Source organism: Musa acuminata, chromosome BXJ2-8 (genome assembly GCF_036884655.1).
Source record: "Musa acuminata AAA Group cultivar baxijiao chromosome BXJ2-8, Cavendish_Baxijiao_AAA, whole genome shotgun sequence".
Classification (NCBI taxonomy): Eukaryota; Viridiplantae; Streptophyta; class Magnoliopsida; order Zingiberales; family Musaceae; genus Musa; species Musa acuminata.
Window position 1 is genome coordinate 36,291,018 of NC_088345.1, and position 17,241 is coordinate 36,308,258.

A 17,241-nucleotide genomic window follows, 5' to 3' on the forward strand; every position below is an offset into this window, starting at 1 on the left:
TAAAATATGAAATCATACTCTTATAGATATGATTAGGAGCATAATGAGTTATTCTTTTATATTTGAGTCAATATGGGGTGAAGCTCTTAGGACAGTTATGTACATCTTGAACATGGTTCCCAGTGAGTCAGTTCCATCAACTCCATTTGAGTTTTGAATTAGTAAAAAGCTCAATCTGAGACATTTACATATTTAGGGGAGTTCTGCGGAGATAAGAGTATTCAATTCAATCACATGAAAAGAAATTGGATCCAATAACTATTTCTAGATATTTTATTGGTTATCCAAAAAAATTCAATGGATACATATTTTATTGCCTTAATCATGGTATGAGGATAGTAGAATCTAATAATACAAGATTCCTAGAAAATGATGAAATCTATGGGAGTAAAAAATCTCGAAGGATCAATTTTGATATTAAGGAGATTCAGGTTAATTCTCTCGTATCATCTCCTATTCGAAAAATTATTATTCCTTAAATCAATGAGAGAATTGACAAGGGTGAACAACAAAATAACATCGATGAACTATCATCATAGTAGTGCTTAGGTTCTGAATTAGCACTTGTTGTTTCTAGACTCTTTCTCTAACCAACAAATACTTTATCTTGATATGCTTTGAACCACTATAGTACTTATCATTCTTAGAGAAGAAAACTACTATGGTATTATCACAAAATATCTTCAATGGCCTGGTAATTGAGTCGATCACATCAAATCCTGAGATAAAATTTTATAATCATAAAGTTTAATTTGTGGCCTCAAAGCATATCACAAATTCAGGTTCTATTATTGATAATGCAATAAGTGATTGCTTTACACTTTTCCAAGAAATTGCCCCACTAGCTAACATGAATACAAATCTTAAAGTGGACTTCCTACTGCGGAGGTCATTTGTAAAATCAATATCTGGATATCCCATCAATTCAAACTAATTTAATCTCTTGTATGTGAGCATATAATCTTTCGTCCCTTGCAGATATCTTATTACTTTCTTTGCAGCTTTCTAATATTCTATTCTCGAGTTGCTATGGTATCTATCCAGTATTGCAACTACAAAACTAATATATAGTCTTGTAGAGGTTTGAGCATATAATAGACTTCCAATTACGCACCCACAAGGAATATTCTTCATTTGATTCATTTTCTAAATCATTTTTCGAGCTATGATTTTGGTTGAATTTTTCACCTATAGTAATAGGTGTATCATTGGCTAAGCAAAGTTGCATATTAAATCTCTATAAGATAACATAGGTTGAGATCTATCCTTGAATATCTCAATATCAATAACATAGGTTGCCTCATTCATATCAACAATCTTAAAGTTCTTGTTGGGAAATATTTTGGTTTTATGTAATAAACCAAGATCACTACTGGCAAGTAAAATATCATCCATATATAAGATTAATATAATAAACGTGCTCCCACTTAACTTCAGATATATGCACTAATCAACAGTATTTTCCTTAAATCTGAAGTAAGTAATGGTATCATGAAACTTTATATATCAATCATTGTCTAGAAGCTTGTTTAAGGCCATAAATGGATTTTTTAAGTTTACAAGCCCAACTTTTTTTTCTCTTTTCTATGAATCTTTCAGGTTGTTCCATATAGATTTTCTCATCCAGATCTTCATTCAGAAATGTTATTTTTACATACATTTTGTATAACTCAAGATCATAACGAGCTACTAATGTCATGACGATTCTTAACGAATCCTTACTAGAAACTAGAGAAAAAGTCTCATTGTAGTCGATGCCTTCTTTTTTATAGAAACCTTTAACCATATGTCTGGCTTTATATCGTTCGATATTGTCCATTGAGTCATATTTTGTCTTAAAGATCTATTTATAATCGACTCTTTTATTCAATTAGTTCCCAAACATCATTCTGTACCATTGATTTTAACTCTTCTTTCATTGCATCAAACCATTTTTCAAAATTGTTACTTTTTATGGCTTGTGAAAATGATAAGAGGTCTTTTTTTATTTCAATATCATAATCCGATTCTTATAAATATATCACATAATTATTAGAAATGGTATATTTCCTTTTCTCATTAGATCTACTCAAGGCTACCAATTGTTATTGTTCTATAAGATCATATAAGAATTCATCAATGTTATTTTATTATTTATCCTCGTCAATTCTCTTATTTATTTGAGGAACAATAATTTCTTGAATAGGATATGATAGGGGAGAATTAACCTGAATCTCCTCAATAATAAAATTAATCCTTCAAGATTTTTTACTCCCACTAATTTTATTATATTTTAGGAATCTTGCATTATCATATTCTACTATCCTCGTACTATGATTAGGGTAATTAAATTCATATCCCTTGGATTTTTTTTGGATAATCAATAAAATATCCAGAAATAATTTTTAGATTCAATTTCTTTTAATATGGATTGAATATTATTATCTTTGCAGGACACACTCAAATATGTAAATATCTCAGACTGGGCTTCATACTTATCTATAACTCATATGGAGTTGATGGAATCGACTTACTAGGAATCGTGCTCAAGATGTACATATCTTTCCTAAGAGCTTCACCCCATATTAACTCAAGTATAGAGGAATAACTCATCATGCTCTAAATCATATCTATAAGAGTACGATTTCACCTTTCAGCAACACTATTCTAATATGACACACTTGGTAATACAACATATTGAGCACAAATACCCCGTTGTTCTATGAATCTAGCAAAAGAACTAATATTCTAACTAGATTCATCATATTTGTCATAAAATTCACCACCCTTATTAGATCTAACAATTTTAATTTTTTCTATCTAATTGTCTTTCGACCTCATTTATGTACACTTCAAGAGTATCAATAACTTGAAAATTTTCATGTATTAGTTAAACATGGCTATATCTGGACAAATCATCTATAAATATGATGAAATTCCTTTCTCCACTAAAATAAGAAATATAGAGTGGTCCGCGGATATCAATATGAATAATCTCAATAAGTTATTTACTTCTTGTGGTATTTTTCTTTATATATTTAGTTTGCTTTCCCTTAATGCAATATATATAAACATCAAAATGTCTAAATGTTTCAAAATATTATTCTTCATTAATTTTTTAATTTTTTTTCTTGGAGATATGTTCTAATGGTGTATGCCAAAATATAGAAGATCTTTTATTATTGAAACTACGTTTCAATCCAACACTTGATTGCAAGGTTAATAATGTTTTTACAAACTCAATATTTAAATTAATTATGTACAAACCATTACGTAGAATTCCAAAATCAATGTTTATTGAATTATAAAATATACTGAGTTTACCATTACCAAAAGAAAGACAATATCCTAACTCATCAAATCTAGATAGAGAAACTAAATTTCTAGAAATAGTAAGAACATAATATTTGTCAACAAGATCCCACAGATGACTCGTCTCTAAGCATAGACAATAAGTCCCCATTGACATCACTTTTGCTTTGAAACATTTCTTATAATAATGAATATTTCATGTTCTTTTGGTTTCTAGATTGAAAAAAATCCTTGCATATTATTGGTAGCATAAGTTGAAGCACCAAAATCAAAGGTCGAGTTTATACCTTTCTTTTCGATTTGAATGTTTGATTCGAAACAAACAAATGTCAAGTTTATACCTTTCTTTTCGAACCAAGTCTTGCGTTTAATGCATTCCTTCTTCATATGTCCTTTCTTGACACAAAAGAAAGACTTTAGAAACTTTCTTTTCATTAGTTTGTTTAACATTTTCAGACCTGACAAATTTCTTTGATGGATGATGTTTCACTTATCTTTTCTTGTTACCAACTCCTTGAGTAGTAATCATGATATTATATGAATTTTCTACTCATTAACACACATACTAGTTAACTTATTCAAGTCTCACTTATCCTTATTTGTATTATAGTGAATCTTGAATGGGCCAAATTGAGAAGAGAATTGAGAATGAACTGTACGAGGAAAGACTCATCAACATTCATGCCTAATGCTTTAAGTTTTATAGCTTTATCAGTCATATTGAGGATGTGATCCTGAATTCCTTGGGTGTCATCATACTAGGCCGTAGTCAATTCTTTCATTAGTGTGTCAACCAATGATTTATCAACAGATTTAAATCTATCTTTAATAAACTTTAAATATTTTTGTGTACTAGTTACAATCGATAATTAAGTCTTTATATTATTTACAATCGTCATTCTTATGAACATTAAACTAAGCCTATCAAATCTTTCTCGAGCTTTCATTTTATTGACTTGTTCCATGGTACTTTCATCAATCAATTCTATGGGATTGTCAACAATCAATGCTAAGTCAAGATCTACTATGCTAGTGTGAATTACATATGCTCTACGGAAGTACCATTACAAAATATAAAATAACATTAATACTTTGAGTTTTCAAAATTTGATGAAATATTGATTTCATCCATATTTCAACTTTGGGTGAAATATTGATATATCCAGTGTTCACTCAAAATCATTTATGGAGGACTGATACTATCATTGTGGAATAGTGTTGTTACCTTTAAGTATACAATCCTAAACTACAAAGATATCCATAACAGTATCATCATATCCTATTATATAATTATTTGAAATAGATTCTCATTTGGCATTATCTAAATCTCCTAACTATGTGTGTCATTATGAATATTATTTCTTTAATATCATTTAGGATTAATTCTTTAATATAATTTTATAGGTTATTGGTCTTGGTCACTTTGGTGGCTATATGACCAATACAATAATTTAAAATATCATATAAATGATAAGACTTTTATTGTAATTTATATCTCAAAAATCTACCATCCCAAACTATTTTGGTAGCTACAAATAAGATAAAACTTATATAGATGAGTTACAAATAATATTCAATCAATTTTTTTCAATTTAATTTATATTAAACAATTCAATAATAGAATAACAACCATAAGAATTATTAAATATTAATTAGCAAAAAAAAATAATATGATAATTGTAGTCATTATAACATATAAATCATGTCTTCATATGAAATATAAATATTATTTCATAATTTTAAATATATACATGTGAATAACTAAATGAATATCCAAGAATAATAATTAGATTTTATTTATCATATATAAAATATAATTAATAAGTCATATGAGAAAGCTATAAAAGAATATCATAATTTATAATTTTTTAATTAAATAATCAAAATATAATCATGATCAAATTCAATCACAATTATAATAAATCATATTTATCGATTTTATAATTGAGGATATAAATTAAAAATTCTCAATTTAATAGGGCAAAATTATAATTTTATTAAAAGGATATAACATGTAATTATGATATTTCTAAAGGGCAAAACTATCAAAATACTAAAAAATATTAATAAAATACAAAAGGGTACAATTGTAATTTTGCCAAAAACCCTACTGTGATGTCGCTTGCGCATGGTTGTCGTCACCACGGCACTGCCTGTGCTCGTGCGCATCTACTACCTAGCTGCGATCGCTGCCTATGGGTGGCTGTCGATTGTGCAGCCCCTATAGTACCTTCCCAATGCATGACTGTGTGGCTATCGCCTATGCGATCATTACCTGCGGGTGGTTGCCGATTGTGCGACCCCCCTACAGTATCAACTTGATGCGCGATCGTTGCCTGGACATGGGTTCTACTCGCGTGCGGTTGTCGCGTGTGCGTGCTACCGCCTGTGCAGCTGCCTATGCGCTTGTGCGCGGTTGTTGCCCACACCCGACCATCGCCTACACGATCAACCCCAATGTGGCCATTGCGATGCATGGTCGCCCATGCACGTTGCCTGACACAACTGTTGCCACCAACATATCCGTTGGTCGTACACAACAAGGTTGGTAGCAATGCTGCATAGCGATTATTACTGCTTCGCGATCATTGAAGATCGCATTGCAAGAAATCTAACATTGTCCACAAGCAAGCGACAAAACAAAAGAGATAGGAATTTAGATCGATAAAATATAGATCATTCAAACATCGTAAATAAAAAAACAACAGATCTAATGTATTTGATTTCAAGAAATTAGACTCTGATACCAATTATAAGCATAAAATCTATAATATACTATATGTAATGTGGAAATAATCTTTTATGTTAGGATTGAAATCAAATAACATTAGATCAATTTTACGATGCATACCTTTTGATGTCATTTGAAAATGATCTTTATGTCATCTGCAAAGGTACCGTCTTTAGATCTAAAATCTACAATTAGAACTAGACTCTTCTTCTCCTCTCTTCCTATCCTTTGATAGGACCACTTAGACTGATAGTTCAGGGAGGTTAAGAGAGAAACTATAATCTCTCAACTGCGCCTTCTATGAGATGTCTTATTTAGCCCTTATAGGTCTTGTCTATTTATAAGCGAGAGTAGAGCGTCTAAAATAAATTATTGAGAGAGTTCCTTTCATCAAGAGCATCTGTTAAGGAATCATACTATAATATATACTTTTTTTTTTATTGACCAATATTTATCATCAAAATTTAATTAATTCTATTATATATCTTATTCAATTATAAAGCCCCATACAATCTAACAATTGTATGTTCACACTTTTGTCACGAGTGGCTTAAACATTCAGCTTGTCATTTTGCGAGCACCGTGACAGAAATAGATACCGAAATGTCATGCTCAAAGATTTTATCTTTGAGTGTTTTATTTTGTTGGTGCAGCTTCAACCGATTAGACTTGCCGGAGTAGGCATCCGAGGAACAGCTTTGCGAGAGATTGCTTCTAGCCATTAACGAAGCTAATGAAGGGTTTGGCTTTGGCTGACTCCAGATCTACTCCTTGGTATCATGCAGATGCTTCGTTCAACAGAGCATGCTGCGACTCATCCATGTCGAGATAGATATCGTCTTTGATGCGAATCCAAGTATTCGGAGCAAGTACAAATGAAGAATGGACACTACCTGAAGACTTGTAATTAAACACGTAAGATTTAGGATTCAAACTCATAAATTGCTTTGATACCATCATACAGACAGAGATACTTGAGTGATCATAAATCTAAAAAAACTTAAGCTGTTAAGAAAAGAACCAATATATGCTTTAACAGGTGCTACGTTGGACCGGGAGAAGCTGTTGATCTTGGGCTTTCGTTTGCAGTTTGGGTCAAATGATGTGCAGGTTTTTGCTTGCCTTTTCACGAATCAACCCTTGTGAGCTGGGCTGGAATAAATGTGTTCTTTATCGATTGCTCCTTTATTATTTCTGTCGCACATTAAATCTCATTTTGTCTTTGTTCTTGCAGTCTTCGATGGTCAGGTCATAGATTGTTCGGAGGCGGAAGCCATGAAATAAATAGAAGGTAATCAATCCCTTGCTATCATATGAGGGCTTTAAAAAGCACACACAATTTTAGTTTGAAATAATATGAAATGCAAAATAACAGTTTTAGTGTGAAATGTGATGTATTTAAAAGGTAGGAAGAGCTAATAAGTATCGACAACTAAAAATATAGACTAATATTTTTAACAGACAATATAAAAAATATCAATTAGCATAATTTAAAATATGATAATCGAAAATATAAAGGTAGCAATAAATTATCAAAGATACTATAGCAGATGATAACGTCAATTATGAATGCACAAATTAGTTTTGGTTTGATTCCCAAGTTATGATCATACATAACAATGTAGTGACTGTTTTGATTCTAATAATAAAAGCGAACGTCACCCGAGAAAATTTACCCTCTCATAATTAAAACATAACAATGTGTAGCTGACAGTTTGAGAAAATAATTAATATTAATTATAAAAGTATTATGATATCTCAATTATTTATTTTTATCATTTTTTAGTCCTATAATTAAGAGTGTTTAGTCCTTCCTTATGGTTTCTAATAAAAAATAATTTTTTTACTTTTTATACTTTTAATATTAATTATTTCATAATATCCTCTCGATATCCTCTCGATAATATCCTCTCGATATCAAGTCTTAGGATTCAAAAATTAATTCGTGAATAACCTGATGAATAGTTTTCCGTACCATATAGTAATCACAGGATCGACGAGAGAGAGAGAGAGAGAGAGAGAGAGAGAGAGAGGGGTTTATTCCGGCCGCCGGTCTAACGAGCTCAACCCCATCGCAAATGAGTGAACGGAAGGCCATCACAAGAAACAATACACAAAGTAGTATAATCAATCGTCATATATAGTAGAAAAGAAAGGCTGCTAACGAGTCACGCACGTCACCCATCTTCCTTTCCTCCCTTCTCATGCCCAAACTTGCTTTCTCATCTCTCTATGGACCTTATGTTCCATATCAAGAATTATATTTGATTAAAAAAAAGAAAAGAAAATAGCCTGATGATATATGCAGCATATTAATTTTTATATCCACATCTGGTCATATGGAAAAGTAGAAAGTAAATAAAACAATTATTTTCAATGAAATTTGTATTAATTTATATTTTTAAAAATTATATAAGTTTCCTTCTCAAAATGTCTAAGAGTGTTTATAAGATAATTCAAAGTGGGACCAAACTAGGATAGCTTTAGATTTTTCTTTTTTATTTTTCATATGAATAAAATGTGATATAGAATTTGTTTTCATAAAAAATCTATTAATATAAAAACGATCGACAATAAGGCATTATGTAAAAATAAAAAAGTTAATTCAAAGAAATAATCTACTCACAAAACATTAAAATTTTCGATTCTAGCTCTTAGCATTGCGATGTAGAATTTAACATACTTCACAATTCTATAATTTACTTTTTTTTTTTTTTTTGTGATGTGGTAAAAACTTTATCAAATCACCGTAATATGCTAACATTAAATTTCACTTTCAACACCATCCCTTGCTTTAAAAAAAATATTAAATGGTCTTCAACATGTTGACCATTGTTTTCACACACATGGAATGTCAAACACTTTGTTGTTGTATAAAAACCTAAAATAGTTTGGTGAGCATTACTTGTATACTAGTATGATATGATTATTAGATAGGCGAATAACCTTTTCTTTGGTGTCGTTGTTATTATGTACATTAATTTCTATCTCGGTTGCACATATTTTCTTCAACGCTTAGTGCTTAAGAATCCCAAGTAAAAGTATTTAATGTAGGAGAAGAAAAGGAATTGGTCGAGCCCTTTTGACGAGATAATTCAAGTTTGACAAGGTAAAAGAGCATTTAGGTAATGTAAGTTAATGAACACCGAGTATAAGTGCACATACAAAGGATTCCTTCGATATAAGAAAATACAAGTGTTCATATAGAATTATTATCTATCCTATACGACAATACAGATTGAATTATTATTATTTTTTTATAAGGTTTAGTGGAATCACATATCACATTACGATCGATTATTTGATTTTTTTTTTTCTCCTCTCTCTATTCGAGCAAAATTTCAGACTGTAAATTTCATGAAGAAGAAAAAAAAATAAAAAATAAAAATAAAAAATCATAGAAAACGAAAAAGGAAAAGGACCTCTTAGGCTCTCCGCCTGATCAATACATCGCCCCACCACCAACATTGTCCGCCTCGGGCGGAGCTCCGCCGACAGCGGCGTAGACGGCATCTGCCTCGAGCCAACGCCCCATGGGAGCGCACTCGGCCTTGTGGGCCAGTTTCCAGTGGAGCGCCTGGCACGCCCTCGAGCAGTAGTTGACGGCGCCGCAGACGGAGCAGCGGCGGAACTCGTGCCGCCGGGTCTCCGGCCGGCCGCAGTCGCCGTGGGAGCAGAGCCTCAGCCCCTCGTCCCCCGGCCCCCCGCCGGGACCCCTCGCCGCGAACCACTCCACCATGAACCGGTTGGCCGGGTGCGCCTTGGGGGCCGGAACGTTGCAGCCGAAATCGCTGAGGAGGGAGCAGCCGGAAACCAGCGCGTGGCGACGGTGGTGGTGCCACGCCACGGAGGGGGCTGCCGAGGACTTGAGAACGGCAGCGAGCTCCCGCGCGTTGGCCTGGACCAGGAAGCGGCGGCCCTCGGCGATGTTCCGACGGACGCCGTAGCCGTCCTGGAGGCAGTGGCCGAGCTCCCGCAGCGCGTCGACGTGGCCGAGGAAGGCCGCCCGGGCACACAGGGCGACGCCCGCGCGCAGGTCCTTGTCGCCCTTGGCTCCTCCGCTCCCGTTGAACTGTATCACCGCGAGGGAGTACAGCGCCGCCGCGTGGGAGCCCATCGCTGCCCGGGCCATCAGCGACGCGCCGCTTCCCCTGTTCTGTAGACAGTAGAAGCGGATCTGCCAAGCCAGACAATAACACGGTAAAACAAATGCTGATCCCCTCATCTTCTCCAAACTAATCTATCAAACAGGGGAGACTACGCCCACCATGCCCAAAATATAGCAAGCTTCGAGGTTTCCGGCGTCGGCGCACCGCTTCAAGAACCTGTGCGCGGATTCCGACCACTTGTTCGCTCGAACTGCAAGTGATTTCACCGACGCCATGTGAAGAACGAGCGGATTTAATCCCAATCTGTTCAGCCTCTTGCATCTATCAATCAATAGAAATCAGATTTTTATCATTTTTATCAAGGAAAACAGAGACAAAGGAGGGAGCGGAAGATTCAAGCAAAGGGAGAAAGGAAGACGGAAGGAATAGTACGTCACGAGCACGCTGATGAGATCGGAGGGAGAAGTGGCCGAGGCGATAAGCTTGCAGAGGATAGAGACGACCAGGTCGTCTGGGAGGCCATCGAAGAAGTCGGGGCTGTCCTCGGAGACAGCCTCGGTCGCCATCTTCCAGCCGAAGTCCTTTCTTCCAACCGCTGCTTCGCCGGGGGGGAGCCGCCGCCTCCTCTTCCTACTCATCCTCTCCTCCTCCTCCGACGACCTCCAATGCGCTTCCCACTGCGTCCTGGGGTAGCAGAGGCCTCTTCTCGTTCGCATGGCTCCCTACAATCCGGCAGCCTAGAGGGTGTGCGTTGCGGAAGTCTCAGGGGGGAAGACAGCTAGATAAGACTGCCGGCCACATATATAGTTGTAGCAGAGGAGCGAGAGAGAGAGAGAGCGGAGACGACATGTAGAAGATTTGGGATGAAATGACGGTTTTGCCATCGGGGCAGTGGTGGAACGGACCAGTAACGCACGGTCAGCGTGCGTTGACCGGTTGCTTCCCGTGGGAGCACGCTTAAAAAGGCCTAAAGCTAAAAAGCTACCTTGTAACTCGTGTTGCTTTTGATCCTCCCACTGTGGCCTCTCTCAATTTCTCTGCTTTTTCTTTTTCACTTATCCTAAAATTGTAGAGAGAAAGAGAGAGCAGTACCACTTTGAAAAAAGATATTGATGTTTTATTTTATGTTACTCAAATGCAGGTAAAATTTCAATTCAGAGTAAGAAGGAACACAAGAGTATGTGGATCAAGCAAATATGAAAACAAATCTTCAAGTATCTTAGGGGCACAAAGATGTGTCATATACCAATGTCTGGCTCTCATAAAATATCCTCCAAGTCAATTGTTTTATATATATATATATATATATATATATATATATATATATATATATATATATTTATTTATTTATTCAATGTCATCATATTGACTAGTAAGAAAGAAAGATGACAATATCGTTGAGAGTTGAAGAGCTCACTCGATATGTCATATTTATCACTTAATTTTTATACAAAAAAATAAAGAAAATTGCAAGAGTAACTCGCATGTGATCAACCTTGTCTTATTCATCCACGAGGAATATACGGTTCTTCCCTCATGATTTGAGAGGCAAACGAGTTCAACGTGAAATCCTTTTCAGCGAAGGTGGTAAAGGTCATTTGGATGATAACGTATGGAGAGAGAGAGAGAGAAAGAGAGAGAGGGTGTTGTTACACTTCTGGCTTTGGCAAAGTAACTGCAGCTGCATAAACAAGGGATTGGAAATGGCCATAAACAACCTCAGTCCCACTATGAGCGATCAAACTTCCAGACTCGGGCAATGTTATTACTGTTCGATCCAATATAGAAAGATGACGAGGAAGGATGGAAACATAAATGCATTTCTGCTTCGTGCATTAATATTTCGGATTCTTACTGTGCAGCTCAATTGAAGCCAATTCACAAAAAATAAAATAAGGGAAAAGCATTAGACTCACACCTGATTTTTCCTTTTGAATCATCTTTTTTTTGTTTTTTACCATGGCTAAAAATTTAAATTTGTAGATGATATATTATCCGATTTATATTCTTAATGGATTTCTTCTATAATTATATGATAACTTTTGATTATCAATCAAATACGATGAAGTTGATTCTATGTGACTCATTTTTCCAAGTGTTCTTGTAACCAAAAGAAAAAAAAAAAAAAAAAAGTTGGATTAGTCAAAGAAGAATTTCATTTGATGAAGGAAGAAAATTGTTACCCCTATCTTGGGTTCCATTTTGATCCAAGCAAATGTAGAAAAATATTCAAATACCATAATCTGCTTTGGTCCAAGGACAAAAAAAAAACACAAAACAAAACAAAACAAAACATATATTGTATATCGTTTTAATCCGAGGGAATAAAACATAAATATATTGTTTCATATTTTAATCCAAAGGTAAAAAACATCTATAGCACACTCGTGTTAAAAACTCAAAAGTTCATCTAGCAATAATGTCATTTGTTATATAGGTTATTAATAAATGCTCATATTAGATAAATTTATAAGTTTAAAACAAAAAAGTATACTTAAAAAAAATTTAATGATAAAATATAGAATATTAAAAAAATTAATGATAAAATATTCCATGTAATATATGCCTTATTAGTGCTTTTGTCATTTTGAGGATTCGAGGTGGAATCTCAATCTATCTTTTCTATATATGAGATGATCAAAGTCCATATGCCTAGTGCTGATTAGTTCAGGATAATAATTATATATCTGATTAAATAAGATAAAGTTATAAATCATATATAATAGCTAGATCTTATCCTGTGTTATGTATTTATATTATCGGGCATATTGTTTGAACTAATATAAACATGTAATGCACTGTCGTTAGGATCCACGACGTGACGATCAAAAGAAACAAAAAAAAGTTATCCTATTTGTGAGACGATTAATATTGCAACACATTAATATTGAGAGTATAATACTGTGATTACATTGGGAATGGGAGATACAAATAGAGAATTAAAAAAATTCACGTGTGAAATATATCAGAATATCTATTCTCAATAAATCATGAGATCAAATTTCTTGTAACTAAATTTCTTGGAATCAATTGTAATATCCAGTTGTTTCTATTATTCTTGTATAATATCCTTTCAAATAAAATTAAAGAAATTTTTCTTAAATTTTTAGAAACAAATCCTAATTTAAAACTTTCTCAACTAATTTGAACTTCTTGTAGGATAAATTATCACATCAATTTGGTGTGTGTTATTTGTTCACACCAATTATAGCTAATGTATTTTTACAAAGATTACATCCAAAATGGTAAAGTATTTATCTAATAGTGAGAAACATCATTATCCATAAATGTAAACTATTGCCGGTTAAAATACCCAAGCAACGTTTCTGTACGTACATACCAAACGTACGTCTCTAATCTTCGATAAGGCCCTGGTGACATGACATGATTTGCATGTGACTTCATCCTCCTACTCTTGATTTCAATGCACCTACCAATGCTTCGCTGATTCGGAGCATGGTGCGTGGGTAAGGTTCACAACTCTCGACTCAACCACCGATGCATTCCTTACAAGTCTTATTGCAAATTCACTCCATTGTAGGCCTCAGGGGTTGTCCGCGTCGATGTCTAATCCCACTCCTAAGTTGCTCCCTCCATCTTTCTCATTTTTCGATCGAATGTGAGACTACTTCTGAGTTTGCTACAACGGAGTAACGTTGTACGCGCCCCCGCCCCTCCTTTGGTGACACCATTGCTGTTGGCTGCTGTGTTGTGAAAGCTTCCTCTCCTCTCATTGCCGTGTGCTTCACAATCTACCACGATCTCTCGAGGGCTGAGTAAGGAGGCTTCAAGGAACTATGGATTAATACTGATTCACAGCAACTCTCCTGGATCTAATTCTCCGATCACTTCTCCTTGCCACTATTCAGAATATTTTATCTAACATTACCAATCTAGCTATCTTTGCTCTATGCCTCTCTCTCTCTCTCTCTCTCTCTCTCTATAAATAGGGATGCTCAATTTAGCTCGCTATAAAAAGATCTCACACTCGTGATCTAAATTCAACATGTCATACATATGAATGCTATGTGGCAGACGAGCTCTTTCTTTCCTTATTTGCCATCAAATTTCTTATATAAAATTAAAATTATAAGAATATTTAGTTTGACACTATTTACAAACATTAAAGATGCGGCTGATATGAATGGGGATGGTCCCAAGGAACAAAGCGAGGATTGCAATTGGAATAGATGTGTGTCATGGCAATTGTGGATAAGGATTAAGATGGTAGTTGGACAGCCACTCCTAATCTGCCATGTAGGCCCCATACTCCTCTAGCTTTGTCATGGGGCCCTCTTCACCACCGTAGCCACGTATTCATCTTCATCCTACCTAAACTGTACTCCACAACATTAGGCAATCGATTCGAGTGTTTTGGGGATCCAAAGATGTAATCGTATGATTTATTTCCTCGATCAATATAAACATTCTTAACATAATTGCTTGACTTAATGTCTAACAATCATGGACTGAGCTCCATCAATTGTTCGATATCCCCATAAACATATGGTAAAGCGTTTTGAGGGTAAATATAGGATTGATTAATGCCCCATGCAATGGTATTTAATGTATTTTTTTTTAGGAGAGAATGCTATCTCAATTAATTCATCTCAAACAAGAGGAAGAAAAAAAAAATGCATGCAATATAATATAATCTTTGTTATGACACAGGATTGATTCAGGGAGTTCGGATCATAAGCCCTATATCATTAGTTAGACATTTTTTTGTGTGGATGTTTTTACTTGCATGGTGAGATTATTTATCTTCTGTTTAATTCATTCCATTTTTTTTTTCTCTCTCCAATCCATCTAACTAAACCATCTCGATGGATATTTAACTATTTATGAGTACTAAAATGTGAGTAAATATATTAGTCAAACCTTTTTGCCACTGCATCAAGCTAGGGTTGACCATTTCTATAGCTATCTATAACACCTTTACAAATTGGAATGGAGCAGTTGGTTACTTCACCTTGAAGAATGGGAGCTTTCTGGCCTGATCCCATCTGCATGATAGGAAAGAACACCATAAACAAATATTATCACTTGTGCTTAGTTGAGTCAAAGGCATGCATGCACCGTTTCTCTATGTTTTATTCCTCCACTTGTCCCCGATTTCCCCTAGATTTTGTTCGTGCATTGTTCTCATCTTGATAGAGACAACCTGTTCTCATGTCTTGCCTTTAATTTCCTCGTTAGAAACAAGAAACCCAATCCCAGTGACACTCCCAACTCTCTACGCTATCCTCTTATTCTCATTCCATGTACATTGAGATGTATATATATATTCCTATCGCCCCCCCACTTGGAGATATTTCTTTGGGTTGTAGGAATTGGATACTCTTTTCTTTCTATTTGTAAATGGGGATTAGTGGGTTCTTGAGAACATAGATAGTGGAGAGGTTTTCACATCTGTTAGTACCGGATTGGCGATGCTTAATCCAAGGATAAGGGACACTCCATTTAAATGATTGGATAGCAAAACCATGTGTACACAAGTATTGGAATGAGTTCCTAGCTAGCATCTAGGATTAGGTGATTGATGTGGGAAGAGAACTAGGCTGAGATTAAAATAAGAAACAAGTGGATTTTATGTTGTGGTGGTGGTAAGATTATTCTTTGTGAACTAATGATCATATTGAGAGCCATAAAAATATTTTTGTTTATAAGAATAAAATTATTAATAATTTGATTACATCATATTGATTAACCATATTTATGTATATGAGATAAAGAGGGATAAAATAGAAGGATAGTCTTACGTTACTAATAATTAAAATAGTCGAGTTATATATACTATGTTTAAAAGCTTAAACTTTCGTTTGAACTAGTGTGACACTTAATATATATTAACCTTGACATATATTGACTCAAATTTATCATCATCTTAGATTTTAACAATATTAATCTTGGAAGTCCATTTTTAAGTCTAAAGTGGTGAAAATTTTTCTTTATTCCATGAACTTCTTTTGCTTGCCACAGGATCCTTGCTTTTGTTATATAATATAAGGCAATAAACATTAATCCAGCATTGACATGAACATTAGTGTAGATCACTTGTCAGATCCTTCACAAGTTGGAAGTAATTATGTATTAAGATGGTTGAAGTAATTATGTAATTATGGAAAGAATACTAAATCAAGTCACCAAAAGTGTAAACTTTGGGAAAAGGTATCTCTATTTAAAATATTTTTCATTTATAAAAATATTTAACATTAATTTATTATGATATATAATCAATCTGTGTGAAAAATCAAAGCTTATGGTCAGCATGAAAGAAGCCAAAGAATTATTGTGCTTATTTCTTTTATTTAGATAATAATAATTAATGTTTAAAATAGCAAATCTTGGGAAATTTTGCAATACACCATTATGTTTTAATGTTAATGATGTTTAAATTAGTTTATATTTAATTGACACATATAGAACATACGACATGCATACTAATTGGAACAATAAATTAAGACATAATATACGATCAACAAATCAAGATATTTACTAGTTAAATAAGTTGAGATTTTTAATTTATATAAAGTTATATATATATATTATAAAGATAGCTATACAATTATAAATCCATCAGATAGTTGATTTTTAAAATTATTTTATTGATATTTTTATTATGAAACCCGCCAAACATAAATTTTCTAAATCCTATTATCTGACATAGAAAAATCTTTTATCCAATATAAATCCGAAATAAAAGTTGAGGAATCCTATTAATATTCATGCATAATCAAGATTGCCAAAATGAGAAAAAAGAAAAAGAAACGGGATAAATAGCAATGAAACTGTCCAAATTAATAAGCGCAAAATAAGGTGTATGTTTATTTTAAATCGACAAGGGTTTTTAAGCTGAGAGGAGCAATTCAGAATCACAAACCATTCATTCTACGAGAAGTCTTTTCTTTTGTTTTCCATCACATTTTCCATTTTCCTTGTATTCCCAAAATGCTATGGATAGAATAAGCGAAAAAAATTCCTGTCCTATGCATCAGATCAACTAATAACGTGAACCGATCCATTTATACTGTCTTCGAAAGGAATTATAATATTTTCAGAACCTCAAAAAATATTATAATTAAAGAACAAAATAACTCATCATCCTTT

General features: G+C 34.0%; 1 protein-coding gene across 1 annotated transcript; it reads right to left on the bottom strand.

The window, feature by feature from the left end:
- Nucleotides 1–9,174: 9,174 nt before the first annotated feature.
- Nucleotides 9,175–10,925, bottom strand: LOC135619418 (F-box protein At1g67340-like). Its single transcript, XM_065121412.1, has 3 exons — nucleotides 10,564–10,925; nucleotides 10,290–10,452; nucleotides 9,175–10,199 (listed from the first exon to the last, which is right to left on the bottom strand). The coding sequence occupies exons 1-3, from the start codon at nucleotides 10,845–10,847 to the stop codon at nucleotides 9,465–9,467; spliced, it is 1,182 nt and encodes a 393-aa protein (XP_064977484.1). The 5' UTR covers nucleotides 10,848–10,925; the 3' UTR covers nucleotides 9,175–9,464.
- Between the last annotated feature and the right edge of the window lie 6,316 nt (nucleotides 10,926–17,241).